Source organism: Bemisia tabaci, chromosome 8 (assembly GCF_918797505.1).
Source record: "Bemisia tabaci chromosome 8, PGI_BMITA_v3".
Taxonomy (NCBI): Eukaryota; Metazoa; Arthropoda; class Insecta; order Hemiptera; family Aleyrodidae; genus Bemisia; species Bemisia tabaci.
The window spans coordinates 6,973,863-6,993,251 of NC_092800.1; the positions used below are offsets into that span (position 1 = coordinate 6,973,863).

The window sequence follows — 19,389 nt, forward strand, 5'->3', positions numbered from 1 at the left end:
TTAAGGGTTTTCTCGCGAGAAATTAAGACGTTCGATGAGGATACTAACTTGAAGAATTCCAATCTACCGGCATCATGCGCAATTTTTATGACATTCAACGGGCCGCCCGCTGTGATCATTCCGTGTAGGATGATGACCCCTGAACAGATGATCATGATAACTCCTTGTACAACATCAGCCGTGATTGCAGATCTTAGTCCTCCCTAGAAATCGAAAAAAAATGTGAGTGCAAGTTGAAACCTTGAATGGAGCATTAGACAAGGTACGAATTTCAGCATTCTGATTCATGTTCCTAAACCAAAATTTCACGTTAAACACGATGCGCACAACGAAAAATACCGAAATCAACTCCTTACGAATATACTTAATGATTCCTGATGCGTAAATTCAAACCACCCGCTCATGAAAACTCAATACTCTACGTGATTCACATCGCTCGCTAAACGTTATCATGACAGTATCTGCGATTTAAAAATGTGGCAACTTCAATTTTGACGCTTTAGCTCAGCTATAGCAAATTGCTCATAATTTGAACAACACATGGTGGGAAATGAACATTGCTCAATTGAGAAGCTTGCTGAAACCGTTGTAGTGCGCGATATTTGACTCACGTAGAGCTTTGAGTTTTTTGTGAGCGGGCAGTTCAAATTCCTCGTACCCAATGTGAAATAAAAACGTTGATATCTTCGTCAGGAGTTAGTTTCAGTAATATCCATTGCGCTTATCGTGTTCTACGTAAAATTCTGGTTAAGAAACGTGTATCAGATTGCTTAAATTCGCACCTTGTCTAGTGGTCCATTTTGATTTACGCTATCTGAAAGTAATCTGCGTGTTAGGCGACAAACCTGTCTCTTAAGTTATTTGAATGAAAATGATTCTGACAGTAGCTTCTTTCCGCATTGGAATTATTTTTTCCTGAACAAAACTTGATGATTTCTTCAAATTTTGCTGTTTATTTCTTTTTAATCTGTATTTTTAGTGGAAAACGGGACATCCAGTTTACCACAACAAAGGGTGCACTTATAGTACGAGTATCAGAAGATAAGTTTACCCACTAAAATTTCATGCAGAACTTGTTGGGCATATCACAAACTTCTGGAACCACGCCGTAGATGACAAATAAACGTTTTTAGTGTTAGCGTTTATTAATTTGAGCTTGACACTCGTGAAAAAAAACCCAAATCATCGCAAGTTAAATTGCCCATTGAAAGCAACCTCATTCGTTTTGCATCTTTCTTTGAAAGATCCCATCCGCCAATCTTCAATTGAATCAAAATTTTAAAATAACTCCCGTCACAAAAATTTCATGTTCGGTCTCACAAGCCGAAATTTCGATTCGATATAATTCCATATCGATACTATTTCGATTCGAAATAGTTTGATCTATACAGAATACCGAAAGTTTAACTCATACCATAGAATTAATTTTTTAGTGTAGTGGTTCGTATTTGAGGAAGGTGAAAAACGAGACATCGCCCCGAATTCAAATGTTTCCGCTGAAGAGGGATTGTAAAATGAAAGTGTTAGAACTTTTCCCAGATTCTAAATAAAAGTGCGTTTATAAATATCATCTCACCATGATGCAAAAACTGACTCCAATAAATGTGATAGAGACGATGGACGCCCAGTACGGAAGACCAATGACAGCTTTCAGAGCGACGCATGGCGTAAAGACTGTCACCCCTAAATTGAGCACACTTCGAATGATGTAGGTTCCGGATGCCAGGCATCGCACCAGTCTTGACTTAAACCTGAGGTCTAAATACTGGGAAAAAAACGAGAAAAAAATAATCAAAATGCCGAAAATCTGTATAACCCAGTAGGTAGTCAAGTAATAAAGCTTTCAGCAAGATTTATAAATATTCACGAGTCATTAACGCATTCATTCGCAAGGAGTACATCTAGGTATATTTGAGGATTCAAGGATTGGCTTATCTATTTAAGAGAAGGATCCAGTGGTGCGGCGTGCCTTGCGATTTATCGATTGACCTCTCATTCAAACCTGTGGAAAAGGATCAATGAACAAGGTGTTCGCAACGAACACCTTAATAATCGATTCTTTACCATAACTGCAAATGGAAAAATATCGATGATTGATCATTCACGCCTCGCCATTGGATGGATCCGCTTTTAAGTTTGACGTTAGAAAGTCGGTTTAGTATTAACTATTTTGCTCCAGGAGCTACCCTTAACAGAGAATGAAGCTATGAAACGTCATGACTCAGTAGCGTATTCTTAATGATTCCTGAAACAGCTCCATTACTTCGGAAGGTCCCATTTGGTTTTCATTGGGCTTAAGAGAGGTTTGGGTTTGAGGAGGCCTTCGATTCATTATCACTAAAAGGACAATTTTCTCGAACCTGGAGTAAAAGTAAAGAGTATAACCTCGGAAATTACAAACAATTAAAATAATTTGACTAGACTTACGAATTGCAGAATAACAAATACTGGGAATTTTGCCAAGATGAAGGTAGGGCCTATTCCACTTTAAAATTTGTCAAAAGTGTGAAATTTGTCTTCCGTATTTTGTATCTGTTGTAGTGACAAACCATTTTAATCCCTGGTAGAGCCAGTCTCAGATTACTGTTCCATTTTTGGTGTATATAATTCCCTACCCCGCGCATACAGCAAAATAGGAAAAGTAATCTGGAACGGGCTGTAAGGATCTATTTCTAAAGTTATACACTGGAATTTTACTCTAGCTTCGCTCCCTCAAACCGTCAAATCTCTCTTAGTCACAGTGAAGACCATACGGGGCATTCTCAAGGAAAAGAGCTGATTATGAAATGACTAAGAATAGGACCCTCATATCTCAACTCCCATCTTTTGTACCAACATATCTGTTCTCTCGGCGCAAGTTCTTAGGCCAAGTGCCAAACAATCTATTGATTTTTTAAAATTTTACATGGATTTTTAGATTTTTATGAGTTCCAAATATAAAACTTACTTGATAAACAGAGGTAATTCCTAAACTATAATAGACAGGAACAAAGAAAATGCTGATCAGCGGGAAAGCAATCACCATTCCGTAAAGAGTCTGCCACATCTCGCTGCCCCTGTAGAATAACTCGGACGGATAACCTGCGATAAACATAATACGAAGAGAAGTCAATAAAACATAGGAGGAGAGAATCTTAAAAGAGAAATCAATTTGAGGTTGAAGCTTGCCTGTGGTACCAAATTAAATCCTCTCGTTTTTTAAGAAAGAAAATGAATCGCCACTCAGATAGTTTTGCTGAGGACACTTTAATTCTCTCCCTTCATTCCTAGCCCAGCCTTGGTTCGTTAAATTTGAACTTGCTGTGTTCCTTCTGCGAGTCTTCGTTTTGCCTCGTTTTGATTGAAAGGAGGTAGAAAAGCGGCTCATAGCATTAATTCCAAATACGTGTATCTTTGGGCAAAGTGTTTGATCTTAATTCGCAAAACACACGAGTCGGCGTTCCTCTCATTATCCCCGGTTGAAGTTATTTTCCGAATTTTAGAGTATTGGAGAAAATCGCACGCTACATTCAAGAATTTATCCTACTGATCTTAAGAATCTCATTAAAAATTCTCTAAGGAGTCGTTTTATCCTTAAAGATACGGAAGCAATTCCATTGCTGTCCTGAAAAATCAGCTTTTCTGGGGCACGTGGTTTGGTATATTCCCCATCAATGCAACGATTCCCTGCTAAAAATGATGAGTAGGTTATTCAGAATTCGCCGAATCACATGAGTAGAATTTCCTACTTATATGAGTAGAAATCCTACTTATATCACTAGAATATTCGACTCATAAGAGTAGAAAAGTTCAACTCATATGAATTCAATTTTTTCATTTTTCAGAAGAGGTGTTTTTGACCAAGAGACACCGACATAGCATGTAAATTTGAAAAATAAGAACATTTTGTTCTTATAATTTTTTTGATGCGGTGACTAGTTTCTGAGATATCGGACACGGTAGATTCAACGCTGAACTCATTTGAGTTGAAATCTCTAGTAATATGAGTTGGAATCTCTAGTCATATGAGTCGGCGAAAAGTGAATAGAGAAATTCTGCTCATATGAGTTAAAGTCTATTCATATAAGTTGAGCTTCTATCCCTATGAATTGAAATTCTATTCATACATACATAAAGTCGCTTTTATAGCGCCGCCTCGCGCTCTGCGACGCCCAATCGCCATTGCCCCCTATCCTCCCAGAGATCATCAGGCAATTGGCACCTTCTGATCTCCTCCTCCACCCCTTGTCGCCAACCTTTCACAGGACGTCCACGCCGCGCCGTCGCCTTCCGGGAGGATTGGACGATTGGGTTCCTCCCGGAAATTCTATTCATATGAATTGAAATTATATTCATATGACTTTGATATTCTACTCATTTGTATTCGCCATTTTTAGCAGGGTTATTATTGCCCCTCCATTTAAACCTATGGAAATAAATCAATTCTTGGAGGAGCCAACTGCTCCAAGAAGAACCGATTATTCAACCTATATAGGCTTAAATGGAGACAAGCCAGTGTTGCCAAACTGTTCGATCCGTCTCTGAGAGTGGCATTTTCACGGACTTACCCAGGAACACTCTGACGCCGAGAAACCCCCTGGCGATAGACAGCAGCATGGCCGCCATGCTAACGCTGGTGGTGGCGAAGACATAGTCAGCTTTTGTTTTTTCCTTGGGGCCAGAGCACTTGGACCAAATTGCGACGAGGATGGATACCAGTATCAGCACCACGAACACCGCATAGTCGATCATCAAACTCGCCATACTCCTGCAACACACAAAACATCTCAAGGATTAGTCCAAGGACGCCTTCAAAACGAGAAAATGCGACATATTATACACTGAGAAAAATGTTTTGTTTATAAATCTTGTATTGTTGTTCATATTGTAGAACAGCATTAATAGTGGTCTGCCGCGTCTTACTACCATTCAAAGGTACCTGATACATGGTATTCATATCTTTGCACTTTTCTAAGACCGAAAATCATGGTCTACTTTTTACATGGCTGAAAATGTGCCCAAAAAAAATGATTTCAGCACTTAAAATTGGGAGTCAAATAGGTATATCCGTAAAAACAATTGTTTGCATGGGTAAAATGATGGTTCATACGCTGTTTCTAAACTGAGCCAGAGCTCGTTGTTTCCATTGCAAAATATAGTTCGGTTGAGGGTAATAATTTAAAGTTCTGTTTCACAAACCAGCAGGCCGATTATTGAAACTGATGGACAAAGCGATAGACAAAGAAGACATAGGGAGTGTGGAGCGATCCTATTGGTTGACATGGTTGGTTCTTATAGACTAAGGAAGAAAATGATGGACTAACTGTCGGGTCTTTAGTGGGTTGCCGTTAGTTAGTCCATTACCTACCTCCTATGTCCATTGCCACTCCCTGCCTCCACCAATAGGATCCCTCCGAATCCCTTTTGTCGTCTTTGTCTATAGCTTTGTCTATAAGTTTCAATAATCGGCCCGCAGCACTATTTTACTCCACATAACATCCTCCAACCCTCATCTCATTTCTCTTTCCTTTCTCCGAGTTTAGATTGGACTGTGTGAATTGCGAAAAATCACTCGATAACGCCGAGTGACAATAAACGCGAATCACACAATAAAGGGAAAGAGGAGTACGAAGGGCGCCACGATCAAACGTAGCGCCAAATAGTCTCGATTAGATAACGTTACTTTGAACATTACCCAAAGTATTATCATTCCGATATCGGTCGATTGCCTCACTCCCCCCGTCGTCCACCCTCGGATTTGAAATAGATCCAATATATTCGGGTGTTGTTTGTATGTAATGCGAATGGGCATATAAATAAACAGCTGTTGATTTGAGTCTTTGATGTTGCATACTCTCAAGGCACAGCGGGCTCGTGCCCGACAAACGATTGGAACAATAACATTGAAATAGCAATTATAAATCGTGACCGCTCACCACTTGGTCCTCACTCGCTCCACAGAATCTTCTTCTTGGCGATTCAATTTCAATCTTCCTTTTTTCTCACCCGTATAATAGATAATTACCCAATGAAATGTGCAATGGAGATGTTGCATGTGTGAGGAATTTGCGATTTGACTGTCGATTCTTATGTAAAAGTTCGCGAGAAACACGATGGTGCCACTGGTTTTTTCTGAAATCAACTCCCGAGCTCAAAAAAAGCTCTCGAGTGCAGGCCAAAATTGAGGGGATATCCCACGCTATCCTGAGAGTCCACCTCTACATCAAGACAAACTCCCCTTGCAAAGATAGGGAGCAAATACATTGACAGGGCTGCCACTTTATTTAGGGACTCAAAAATTGAAAACATTGGCATCACTGCCAATGTACTTGCTCCCTATCTTTGCATGGAAAGTTTGTCTTGATGTAGAGGTGGACTCTCAGGATAGCGTGGGATATCCCCTCAATTTTGGCCTGCACTCGAGAGCTTTTTTTGAGCTCGGGAGTTGATTTCAGAAAAAACCAGTGGCACCATCGTGTTTCTCGCGAACTTTTACATAAGAATCGACAGTCAAATCGCAAATTCCTCACACATGCAACATCTCCATTGTCGAATTTGTATAGTCTTTCTCACTCCGAGGGAGTATTTGATAATTAGAGACTCCCATCGTAACATCAATTGAATAGAATAATGCTTTGTAGAGAGTTCAACGAGAAAATCATTTTAAATTGAATAATTTTGACACAAAACGATCTTCAGTTCTTCGATTCCGGTTTTTTTTCGGGGAAGGGGGGTCCCGGAAATGTTTCAACTTCTATCGGCCTGAACGAAAATAACATTTCTCCGGGAAAATACTCTTTGTAGTATGAAGATCATAATCGCGATTCTTTATTCATATCGGAGGTGATGTTCATAATTCAAGTTGGGGTCTTTTTTCGAAAAAAGCACGTTTAATATGGAAGTTTGCTTTTGTTACGTTGGATTTTTTGTAAGTGTTACGAGCGTCACTGTCTCATTTCTGAGAGTCATGCAATGCGCTGAGGAAAATCTTTCATTTATGAACTATACTGCTGTTTATAAAGAACATTATCGAGATGGGACGCCGATACATCCCTTTCAAGCCTCAGTTTTCACGTGCCCTCTACATATAGATTTTTTTAAAAAAAAAAAAAAAAAAAGTTTGAGTGGGCTCAGTGAGAAAATGACCATGAATGTCCGGCAATTATTTTTCAGGGGCTCTCCTTCGCACACCCTATGGGGACTTTACCCGTGCCTCCTCTTTTCGCATGGAGATGATTTCCTTCCCACGATCCTGTCTCACGTCCTCGCGGTGAGCAAGTCCTAGCCATATTTTAAGGATACTCTTTGAGGACCACGTACATAGCACTGGAAAAAAAAAAACACATTGGATCTAGAGTCCAGACTCTTGAAAACATTGACAAGAAAAAATACTCTTGATTCAATCGGATTTTTGCTTGAATCAAAACAAAATCCTCTTAAATTAAGAGGCTTGGTTCTTGATTTAAGCTAGATCCCGATTGAATCAAGAGTACTTTTTCTTGTCGATGTTTTTAAAATTCTGGACTCTAGATCCAAAGTGTTTTTTTTTCCAGTGAATCGCAGAGAATTTTCCACGTTTAAGCGATCATAGAAAATTCTAAATCACGTATCACGTGCTCTTATGCAAACTTTTATTACCGCTCAATGAATTTTTCCGACTAAAAATAGACTCTCAACAAGTAAGTGGAATAAAGAAGCACCCTTATCATGCTCGCAATTATCTGCAAGTTGCAAGAGGTCAGAGGAAACTCGGGGTTCGCGGAACCTCTCCCTCGTCGATCGAGGTGTTCTCCAGGAAAATCAAGTTCGAAAGCGAAAGGTTGAGATTAAAATAAACACAGCCGCTCTACAGTACGCTAATTAATGCGTGTTACATGCAGATAATTTCTTCTTCCTCTTCCTTTTTTTTAGATAAAACTCTCGGTTTTTTAGTTCTGTTACATCAATGGACCACTCGTTTTGCGTTCGCAACATTGGGTGCTGATAACTTATCAATACCTACGAGTATGACGTATGAAACCCAAAATAAGGAGGTTTTTTTATCTGCAGTCAGTTGTTTATAAGGTCATTATTTGTTTGCTGAAAATTATTCCGGGTCATTTTTGTTTATTTCTTAATTAAGTAAAATACCTTCTCCGTTTCCGAAAGAGCGGAAGGACATTGTGCTTTGATGGGAAGTTACTTATCACGATTTAAAAAGTATCAGCTCAGTCATAACCTCTGAAAATTAATCACTCTATAATCCTCTTCTTTTGTCTACACGTTGTTTTTCTTCACTACTTCTCGAAATTGAGGAATCTTTCGATAAAAGGGCGTATGAGGATTGCAATGCTACTAAGGTTGGACAATTTTTCATTGAGTTTGCAGCAGACGCAATTGGACGTATTTTTATCAACGGAACTAAGCGCCAATTTGAGTTCCTTTTGAGGAATTTAGAAAATTCCGGATAGCGCGTTCTGTCAAACGAACCTAAGCGTCATGGAAAAGCATTGCGAGTATAGGACGGAATAAGCCGGACGCCCGATTCCGCCGCCCAATCCAAGCCCCCCTCTACCTTCCTCACCCTATGGCGCTTAGGTCCGTTTGATAGAAATACGTCAATTCATTCACAGTCGACTTACTTCCTTCCAATTTTGAGAAAAAACTCGTAATAGAGTCAGGGAAAAATTTATAGTAGAACTGTCGGATAAGTTACTCAATAAGTTACTGACAACTGGAGAACTACGTTACACGTAGCATTGGAAGTCGCATACGCACCTTTACCGAAAAATGTCTCAATTAGCAAGCACCTGTACCCTATTGCGAGCGAGCGTAGCTCGTGGGCCGATCTCACATTTCGCCCGCGAAATCTAGCGTATGCAACCCTGCCCACCGCGGAGTTCAAATAGTTGCATGTTGGGTTCGAACCCAACTTCGTCTATTCCTCCACTGTTCTTCGCGTTGTTTTGTGTTGAAACAGCGTTCCATGGCTGCGTTAAGTCGCATTTCAGGGAGAAGGGAAATACGGCGGGAAACATGCGCCTCGTATAATAAGTGCGCTTCTTTACCATTCGGTTCAAGTCATACCATGTCCTCAGTTTATGCAATCAAATACATTTTCCATTCGTGTAACTCTTTTTCCGCACTTCGGTGCAGCGGGTCGATTATTGAAATTGATAGAAAAAGCTATAGACAGAGAAGACAAAATAGTTATGGAGGGATCCTATTGGTGGAGGCGGATTATTATCAATTTTTTCTCTTTGAACTCCTGCTCGCAAAAACCCAGACCGACTAATTTGGAAGGAATGTCATGGGTGCCCACCAAAGAACGTTGTGGTTTATTCTTAAGTCATGCCCTCTTCTTCTACCGGATTTTTTGTCCTTTTCTTGGAGAAAAACATTCATCAAAATTTCTCAATGAAAATGCCCATGCCTTCTCTTTTTCACAATGAACCCTACTTTTTTTTCTTTTCTTATCGTTTCGATGAATATTTCTAGTTCGTTTCCGATTCAAAAATTAAAGAAGGAACGAATAATTTGAAACAATACGATTCCTCCCCCGTTTTTCATAATGTGCAGTACATCTGAACATTTCCTTCGATAGGAGGGACTATAGGATTTGAATTTAAAACTATCAAAAAAACGCACGATAAGGGTTTCTCCATCGGAATAATCCTCACAAATTCGAGTCACAAATTTGGGTGAATTTTGTTTTTGTTATTTTTTCTTATATCACGTATTATGATCGTGATCCCGTTATCTCATCGTTGAATACCGATAGATGCACTGCCATTAAAATGAAAAATAAAAGTAGCTCATAAATGACGAGGCGCACGTAGAGCACCTACTTTGACACAATATTGGTCTGGTGCTGATAAAAGCGCTCAAAAAACTCATTCGTGCATCAAAACATGTTTCTGAACTTTGGTCAGAAGAGTCTGAAAGAGTACGGCTGCTAAACCTACGGATTTTTAAAACAAGCAATTATTTCGACATATTTTGAAATACAATCATTATCACTCAAGAGACGCCCATATGGCCAAGTTTTCTTCGACGCACTGTGGGGCTTCGTCGAACCCGCAAAGAGTGTTGACATCGGAGCCAGATCGATCAAATTCAACCAAGAAAAAAATCGTACCACATCGAGTTGAAATCAAAAGAGAGAGAGTGGAAGTTTTATTTCTACTAGTAGACATAATGTAAAGAATTAAATCCAACTTAACTGTTTGTCTTTGAATTTGAATGATGGATTAATTGCAGAAAATTACGACCATTAGAGATTAAAATTACTCTTAATTCCCCTTTTTTATTATAAGACTTCATTATCATTTACGTGTCGCTCTGCCCAAATTGAGAGCCTCCGGTGCCCGTTTTGCGAAAAAACCGTAAAAATAGGTCCAACTCGAGAGGTTTTCGCTACCCTTTCCTCCCTGAAACTACTATCTTGGTGGCTGTTAAGCAACGAGTTGAGGAAGTCGTTTCAAAAACAAGCCAATATGTTTTAAACATGTTGTGCACGTTTCTACCTTTACTGGGAAACAGTTAAGAGTCAATGTACCGGTCCTATGTTAAAAATAAGCCGAAGATATTTCATTCGCTTAAATCAGAAAATTATAACCTCAGACTAGACTTATTAATACAAAAACAGGCCCGTAGCGAAATTTAAGCTTTTAAAGACAAATAAAGGAACAATTTTGTTTCGCCAAAACTTCAGAATGTATGCAAATTTACAACGTTTCATTTGCATTACATTTTTCACTTCTCTTTTTTGTGAAAAATTGAATGGATTTTCTTAGAAGTTGGACCCTCTGTCTTGCCTTGTAATATAATACAAAATCATAAGAGTACCGCATGATGCCCGAGGCGCGAAGCGCTTCGGGGGGTTTAAATTTATTTTGAAAAAAGTCGAAATTCAGAGGTCTAGATACACGTTAATTTTAAGCGGGAGTTATGAAGGGAGGAAGGTGCTTAGTGAAGTTCTGCGAATTTTATTAATTTTTAGTGAACATGCCAAAAGCTTAACATGCTAGCTTAAAGTTGAGTTTAACCACCCTAATTTTTGGTCACTTGAACCAAATCTAAATTCATCGTGCACCTACGCTAACCCTGCATGAATGCCGATGGCACCACATGAATCGACTCGTATATCTTTTGCACTCAGTTCGATCAAATTGCATACGTCTCTAATGTTTTGACAGGTGCTTGAGTGACAGTGGCGTAGTGTGCTTGGCGATATATCGATGGATCTGCCATTTAATCTTATACAAAAGGATCCATAAACAGGGTGTTCGCAAGGAACATGCACCTTAATAATTGATTCTTTATCGTAGCCTCAAATGGGGAAATATCGATAATCGATCATTCATGCCTCGCCACTTTTGAATGAAATGCCATCCTCAGTTTTCTTAAGTGCATGTTTATGTAATATATATCGGGAATTTATGATGATTTGAGCGAAAGTTCTAATATTGCCAGTTTGAAAATTTGAACAAAAAATGTTGTCTAATAAAACGATAAGAAGATGCAGAGACAAAATCCTAGAGACACAAAAGTAGACCCTAATCCCGGGGAGCTCTCCCTAATTTCTAAAAGTTTTTGAGAGCGCTTTAACTAGAGTGCATCGAATAATTGGTAATAGTTAAATCAAACTTAATGAAGGAAATTGAATACTTTTTGCCGTAGATAAAGCTTTAGATACTGGAGGAAATTCGGCCAGCATGATATGAGAATATTCTTCCTTAATATCCTTAGTATTCCTCCAATGTTGGGAAATCACATGGAAGTTTATCGAGGGAAAAAGCTCCAGTGCTCGATTTTTTTACGCAATATATATTCGGCACGAGTTTTGAGCTTTCTTAATATATAATTTTTTTAAGAATTTGACTGAATTCTTGCAGATAAGCTTCAAATGAGTTATGCTTTATCAAAGTGCTCAATTGAAAAACGTTAAGCGTTGGGTAACGACAAAAGGCCCGGTAATATTACGCATTTTTGCTAGTTTTACTAAGAGTCAAAAATCTAATATCCCATCAATAGAGGGACATTCTAAATAAACTGCCCCCCCCCCCCGCGTTTTTCCTATTGTCTACATTCAGGTAAGCTTTGCAAGACTTCCATAATACCCAACAAAACTATAAAATTGCCAAAAATTGAGTACGATTGTTCCAGCATATTGGAATTCAATAATACTATTAGATGAATTTAGCGAAAGTTATCCTAACAGCGTAGTCGTAATTTGCTTATTTTTTCTTTTTTACATAAAAACTAAGTAGCATTCAGACTCGAAATTTCGTTAGTGTGTTCTTTTTAAGTTTTAAAAAATTTGCAAAAAATTCCAATACGGGTTTTTTAATTTTTTTTTTTTTAAATGAAGCAATTAGGTTTTGTGAAATTTAGTTAGGCTGATTATAAATGAACTTGTTTAACTATCAGTTTACGCAAAGCGTTAATTTTAGAGGAAAAATTTCCAGGAGTGCAATACGGGGTTGTTGGGATGTTGTAAGGGACACGAACGTGGGTGACAACTTTTCACTGACGTTATTAATGGGACAGTTTCGCTAACCAACCATTTTTTCAATTCGAAACGAAAGATAGACGAAATACACAACTTAACTCACCATTTTATTATGCTCAAAATGTGCACTTGCGAATCCAGCAAATTCTCAACGGCGGACACCCGGAAAGCGTAATAGACTATTGAAAGTAAAATAATGCAGATAAAAAACGAAATATCTTTCAAGCGCGCCATCCTATCAAAAACCGAGATGGCAGGACGAAAATCACCGGGTTAGTTACGTCAACCGAGAAAGGATTCTACACACGGAGAAACGAAAATCATGAATGGGCTAAAAATGCCGAGGATTGATAACTACTTCGCCGGTCGGGCTTTTGATAAGTAAAAGTTGAGACTTGCTGAAAGAGGAGGGGGTCGGGAAAAGGTGTGTAACTTGCGCAATGTTAGTTGTCGTGTTGTGCTGCGGGGGACACTCAGTAACGCTGATGAAAAGTATTTTAAGATGAGTTGATGAGCTGACACGGCAACCGTGTTGCAAAAAGAGAGGGCGAGTGCAAACTGAGAAAAATATGAAAACAAACACATCATTGCGATGAAAATTGCTCGATTTATTTCTATCAACCACGTGGGGTTATCACTCCAGCAGAACACGCTTACGTGCTCGAAGGGAGAACAGTATGTGCAAAAAATAGCCTTTTCAACTTTCCGAGAAAAAAGAGCAACCCGTATATACACGTACACTTCATAACCTCTTGAGGATGGATCGTAGCGCAATTATAACTGTCCTTAGGGGCTGTCCCCAAATTATACATGACGCTCCAGGGTTGGAGGGGGGGGGGAGAGCGTTACGCCATTTTGTTTTTACGTGTTACAGGATAGGGACCCACGTCACAAAAGTCTTACAAGGGGGGGAGGAGTGTCTAAAATTCTGGAAAAGTGCGTTACGTAATTTAGGGATGACCCCTTGATATGCAGAATTCGGGTTAGTTTTAAGGCAAGTGAGTTTAGGGCTGATTAAGTTGGGAGAATTTAAATTTACAATAATTAAGTTATTTTTATTCACTGGAAAAAAAGTAGCTCGGATCTAGAGTCTAGACTCTTGAAAACATTGACAAGAAAAAATACTCTTGATTCAATCAGATTTTTGCTTAAATTGAGAGCTAAGCCTCTTAATTTAAGCGGATTTCCTTTATTTGATTCAAGCAAAAATCCGATTGAATCAAGAATATTTTTTCTTGTCAACGTTTTCAAGAGTTTGGACTCTAGCTCCAAGCGACTTTTTTTTCCAGTGTCGTGATAAACAATTCTTTCGACTACTATTGAAAATATCCAGTATAGGGAGTTATAGAATAATGATTTCAGTCGGAAGATTTAGCTTTATTTAATTTTCATGATCAAGAAGTGAATTGTTACGATTCGATAATCTGGTTTTGACATTTCCTATAGTATGGGATTTGAAGGATCACACTTGTTTAAAAGAATTAAATAATTATAACCAAATTGTTTTAAAAAAACTTTCTTTGTATTCAATAATTCGTCTAACTGTGCGGAAAACTCGAAGTTGCGGTGCCCGCGTGTTGGGCAAGAACTGATGTGAGGCGAAGAGCCGCCTCAGCGTCTTGAACTTGGAAGTTGTTTATTTTGAACAAGTGCTCTCTTGGTTTAGGTTTTATGAGATGAGTGCAAAAGAGAGAGGATGAGCTCAATTGTCAGAGTTACCTCTTCTTGGTTAGATCAATGATCTTTGAAAAGAAATTGCATCACAAAATATGAGTAACAGAAATTAATCACGACTGCCAGGTATTAGGCACAACATGTTCATTCACAGTGCTTTAATTTGAATATTGTAATACATTTATTTGTACATGTAAATACATTTACGTATTAATTATCTAAAAATCTGCGGCTACGAAAGAAGTTTTTTCATTTGAAATCGGCAAGAAATGTGCCTGAATGTAAGTTTGGTAAGAAAATATTTTTTTTTTCTACGGCGTATTAGTCACTTACTGATCGAGTCTTGAGATTAAGTTGACTTTACACAAAATATTAGAATAAACGTACAAAGAGTTGAATTCTTGACAGGCGGTGCGCCTTCAATTGAGGTAGGTAGGCAAAAACAACTTCCCTCACGTTAAAATAGTTACCTACCGATCGAGTTGACAGAAGACGAGGAATAATGATTAAATGGAGCACGTGTTAAATTCAACCCTCATTTATACATCCACCATCCTCCCCTTGATCTTGTGATCATGACTTCTCTGATTATTTTAGGGCTGCCCTTAAAATTTGTAATCACTCTCTTTTTCTGGTTATAAACTCACTCTTTCATAAACTTTCCTGAGGATATTTGAATATTTCTTTCCTATTTTTGACTCATTGATTTAACGAGTCCTTAATTTTTACGATTTTATATTTTTATGATGATTATAATTTAATATGCTTGGTACTGGATGGTGTGACGAAGAGGGAATGTCGAAGAAGAAGAAGACTTTCATGTATTTCATATCCTATTTAAAATTTCCTTACATCTGTTCACGCTTGATTCCATCTCCTCCATTTTCATCGAGGACAAAACTTCGTGTGTGATGGTAAAAAAAAATAAATAAATGCATAAAATAATAAATCATCAAATAAATACAAAATAAAAAAGCAAGTTTTGATTTTTTCAACAATTGTAATAAGTGCATATTTTCTCCAAAGTTCGGAAGCTCAGTGGCATGTCGTGTTTTGTGATGTATAGATTGATCTGCAATGTAAACTATGGCAATGGATCGATAAACAGGGTGTTTACAACTCATTATAATCGATTCTTTACCATAGCTTCAAGTAGGGAAATATCGATCGTTCGTTCACGCCTCGCCTTTGCGAAGGCCGTATTATTATTTGCAATCGAATATTTATGAAAATCCTTGAGGGTAACTCCAAACTTTAAAAGGCACTTGGCTGAGGGTCACTAAAATAATTTGTTTAAGTTTGCGGTGCAGACGATGAATGAGCAGAGAGACATTTTGCTCTCTCTCCGCTCCCCCATCATATTTTTCAGCGATGCTCCAACAAGGCATTCAAATAGCACGTCACCTAGTTTCAGTTGCATAATACGCATCAATTACTTTCCAATTATAGTTCACGAATATAGCCTCGATACGTCGGGCGCGACGCGCGATTACGCGATAAGTGCAATGACATTACCTCCATCAACATTGAAACGCGGGTGAAATCATCCGCCTCCCACTACTCGATTAACTGATCGTTCGATTGATTAAGAATTTCGATCGGTGAAAAAATGAAAACGCAAACGTCAGAGTCCTACTAGGGACGTCATCGAAGCACGTGGTGCGTGATATTCGGCACATGACCTATAAGACGCAATCCGCAAGATAACCGCACAGTGGCGAAGCGTGAATGATCGATTATCGATATTTCTCCATTTGAAATTATTGTAAAGAATCGATTATTAAGGCGTTGCGAACAGCCTGTTTATCGATCCTTTTCCCTAGGTTTTAATGGTAGATCAATCGATGTATCGCAAAGTATGCCACGCCACTGTTGCCGCTTCAATTCCATATGACATCAAACATTGTGCTCAATTAATATTCTCTCAAAGGTCATAACTATTGACTAGGATACAATTTGACGTCGAAGTTTCTAGAATTTTCGGGATCTTGTCTCGAATATATGGTTATTTCCCATGCAATTTCAATAAATTAAATGTACGATTTTTCAATCATGTTCCGCGGCGAAAGGTTGAGATAACAGAATTGAATGCCATATGACTGATTACATTGAAGTGGTATTTACGCAGGGCTTTTCCTGTGTGGGGCGCCACATGGTTGGATCTAACGGTTGTAGGGCAAGTTTCGTTGAACTTGAATGTGGCTATCGAAAGCGCGGTAAATAATTGATTCCGCCACAAATGAACGAATATATAATATCAAGATTTAAGGAGATAATCTCTTATTTTATGATTGAATGTTTTTATGAGGAACTTATATCCGTCATGGCTCATCGTATGATATACGTAATAATAATTCTCTATATCGTCCAATCTACCATAATTTTTATCATGCAATGTCATTTTCGCAGAAGTGAATGAGCAAAAATTTATCGTAAGGATTCTGATTAGTGAAATAAGTGAGAAAATACTGGTAGTCTTGATAATTCTTTATGAACACCTCAATTAAAAACAACAAATTGTAAAAAAATAAAAAGCTGGTAAAGTCACATCGTCAGGCTAGGTTTGGTCGACGGAGGTGAGCAGTCATTATGGAGACTATTTTCATCAAAGTGAAGACTAACATTTGAGAGCTGAAGGAAAACGTCTCTTAATAGTTTTAGAATTTTGGTGAAGAAGTAAAAATTGAAAACCATTCTAAGGTGAGAATTATTAGTCTTGACCGATGTCATCATGAAAATCTCAAAGTAATTTTTAGTCAATGAGAGTAAGCAGAGATATTATTCATTCATATTTTTTTTTTCGTTTTACATCCTCGTTTGTTTTTCATCCTTTGGTGGTAAAGGGACACGAAGTGACTATCATAATCAAAGTTTTGCGAGTTGTAGGTAAACATCTAAGTCTTAATCGAGCACAGAGGAGGCATCCCTCGCCTCCTCATTTTTCAACAAAAAAAAATATCATCTTCGCGTCGAAGGGTTAGTTCCTTACAACGTTCAATAATTTTTTAGCATTAATTCTTGAGCGAGCTGAAAATATCCTATCATACTCTACGCTGCACGAAAAGTAAGATTTGCAATTGACTCATAAACCTTGGACCTGGATTTAAAAGTCAGGTTCTTGAGATAAACACCTCAAGTTGGATAATGTAGGTCAGGATTGGCAGAAAATACTTCAAAATTTCTCTTTGAATTTTTCAGCGAAATAAAAATTCATATCAATTAATGCAAGCGTACAAACTTGCGACAAAACCAGACGTAACCCGGCGAAGCGGAGGAGAGAGGAGTGAGAGAAAGGGGGCGGTGTCATCGGATGGAAAAATTATGAAAATTAGACTTCGCAGAAATAATGAAATTATTCCGGTGAGAGCGGCGTTTAGTAGTTCGTGATGTGCTTCTTAATGCGGGGTTGAGGGCCCTACAATCATTGGTTCAAGTTTGGTTGACTCAGGGAAAAATTTAAAAATAGAAATCGTCTTCTGGATTTGATAAGGTTTAAAAAAGGCCGAAAGTCTATGGAGCTGTAAGCCCATAAGTACACTGAAAAAAAAAAATTGCTAAAATACGGTGACAAATCACCAAATTAGTTAAATCAACCCTGTGTTCTTAATCTATTTTGATGAGTTGTCACCTTTTTTCACTATTTCATGTGTTGATTTTAGCAGTTTTTTTTTCAGTGTATAGTTAACTGTTACATCGATAAAAATAATGTAAAATTTTCAATCATACACCTCACATGCTGAGCAAGCTAAGGAAAAACGCCTCATGAATATTCCAGAGTACCTAAACTTTCTCCAATGAAATGTTTCTTTTTTAGGAGAGTTAGCAATATTTTCTCTTGAAATTTTCAGATAGTTTATACCTAGTTACGAAGAAAATTCTCTGAAAAATTGAACGGAATATATTCACGAGTTTTCCCGGAAATTCGTATTTAATGAACGGAAATTTGGCAAGTAACGACGGTTCATATGGCGTTTTTCCTTACCACGACAGCACGGATGTCCCATTTATTTTGTGATTCTGCGAAAAATGCTTAAACAAAAAAATGCGTAACTACGATGCACGGTTTAAATCTTCAATTATATTTTATTTACACATATTTAAAAAAAAATCCCTTTAATTTTTTTTGTGGAAATTTTTGAATGAGTGACGTAGATTTAAAGGAAATATAGAGAAGAACTTTTCTATTGTTTTCTATTAAAAAAAGAAAACATCAACTGATATTTGCAACGTCGCAGTCGGAAGTTAATTGTATTCGTCGACTTCAGCTATTAAATATTATCGAATAATTTTATCCTGCAATATTATTCTTATATTGCATATTCCAATGCATTTTATAATGAATTTCATCAATTTTTTTTACAAAAAATCTATCTTGAACTCGGGAGTCACAGATCGTCGTTTTCCTTACAAAAGAACGCGACTACATTTCAATGTTGCCAAATTTTCTTTCGCATATTGCACTCTTACCAAGAAAATCCCGGGCAATTCTTCCTGAAAATGGCACTGATTTTCTCTGTGATCTCATGCTGAAAGCAGACTAATTTTGGTCAAAAATCACACAGGTACATTCTCGTATAATATTGAATTGTCCGAGTCTATTATGCAACCTTGAAATGAGGGGCTTCGAGGAGAAGGCGTATAAGTGCAGTTTTTGAAAAAATTGAGATATTAATGATTTCGAGTAAAACTAGGCTTAATGCACCTTCTGTGAAAAATTCGCTCCCAAATTTCATTTTTTAAGCATCAAAAAGTCAGTTAGAAATTTCTTTCCGCCATACGAATCCATGTAATTTCGAAAATTCAAACACGTATTTCTCGGAAAAGCAAAAATCGCAATTATGTGCCTTGCCGTCCAAGGTCCTACAATGGAGGGAATCCTTCGTTCGGGGAACGATGAGATCCTTGAGGTGGTCCACGGATATGTCAAGATTTGCTGTAATGGAGGACATTGCTCCTACCAAGGGTTGGGTCGCAGAGCGATCAGGGGGCTCTTCCCCGCAAGTTTTCGCACAGTTGCATGGGCATGTTCATCAATTCATCGAGACATGGCGATCATTTCGCTACTTGACAACGCTAGGCATCCCAGCGAGGCTTGAAAATTTGAATAATAGATTTTAAGAGGCGGCACGTTCCTCGGAAATTGAACTTGAGTACACTCTTTGTGCAAACGGCGCAAGACAACGGATCGTTAATTATGACCTGGCGCGGATATGACAAGTCCATTGAGGCGCTCACCGCTACCA

General features: G+C 38.1%; 1 protein-coding gene across 4 annotated transcripts in view; it reads right to left on the reverse strand.

Moving 5' to 3' along the window:
• LOC109040925 (sodium-coupled monocarboxylate transporter 1) overlaps positions 1 to 19,389 on the reverse strand; it is a 49,776-nt gene that overhangs the window by 10,731 nt on the left and 19,656 nt on the right. For 3 of the 4 annotated variants that reach the window (XM_019057051.2, XM_019057053.2, XM_019057054.2), the window contains exons 2-5: positions 4,548 to 4,747; positions 2,948 to 3,081; positions 1,577 to 1,765; positions 49 to 203 (exon numbers count right to left, since the gene is read on the reverse strand). In XM_019057051.2, coding sequence (XP_018912596.1) covers positions 49 to 203; positions 1,577 to 1,765; positions 2,948 to 3,081; positions 4,548 to 4,747 — 678 coding nt within the window. Of the gene's footprint in view, positions 1 to 48; positions 204 to 1,576; positions 1,766 to 2,947; positions 3,082 to 4,547; positions 4,748 to 12,575; positions 12,799 to 19,389 lie in introns of those variants that run through there. The other variant, XM_019057050.2, reaches the window with a different exon arrangement.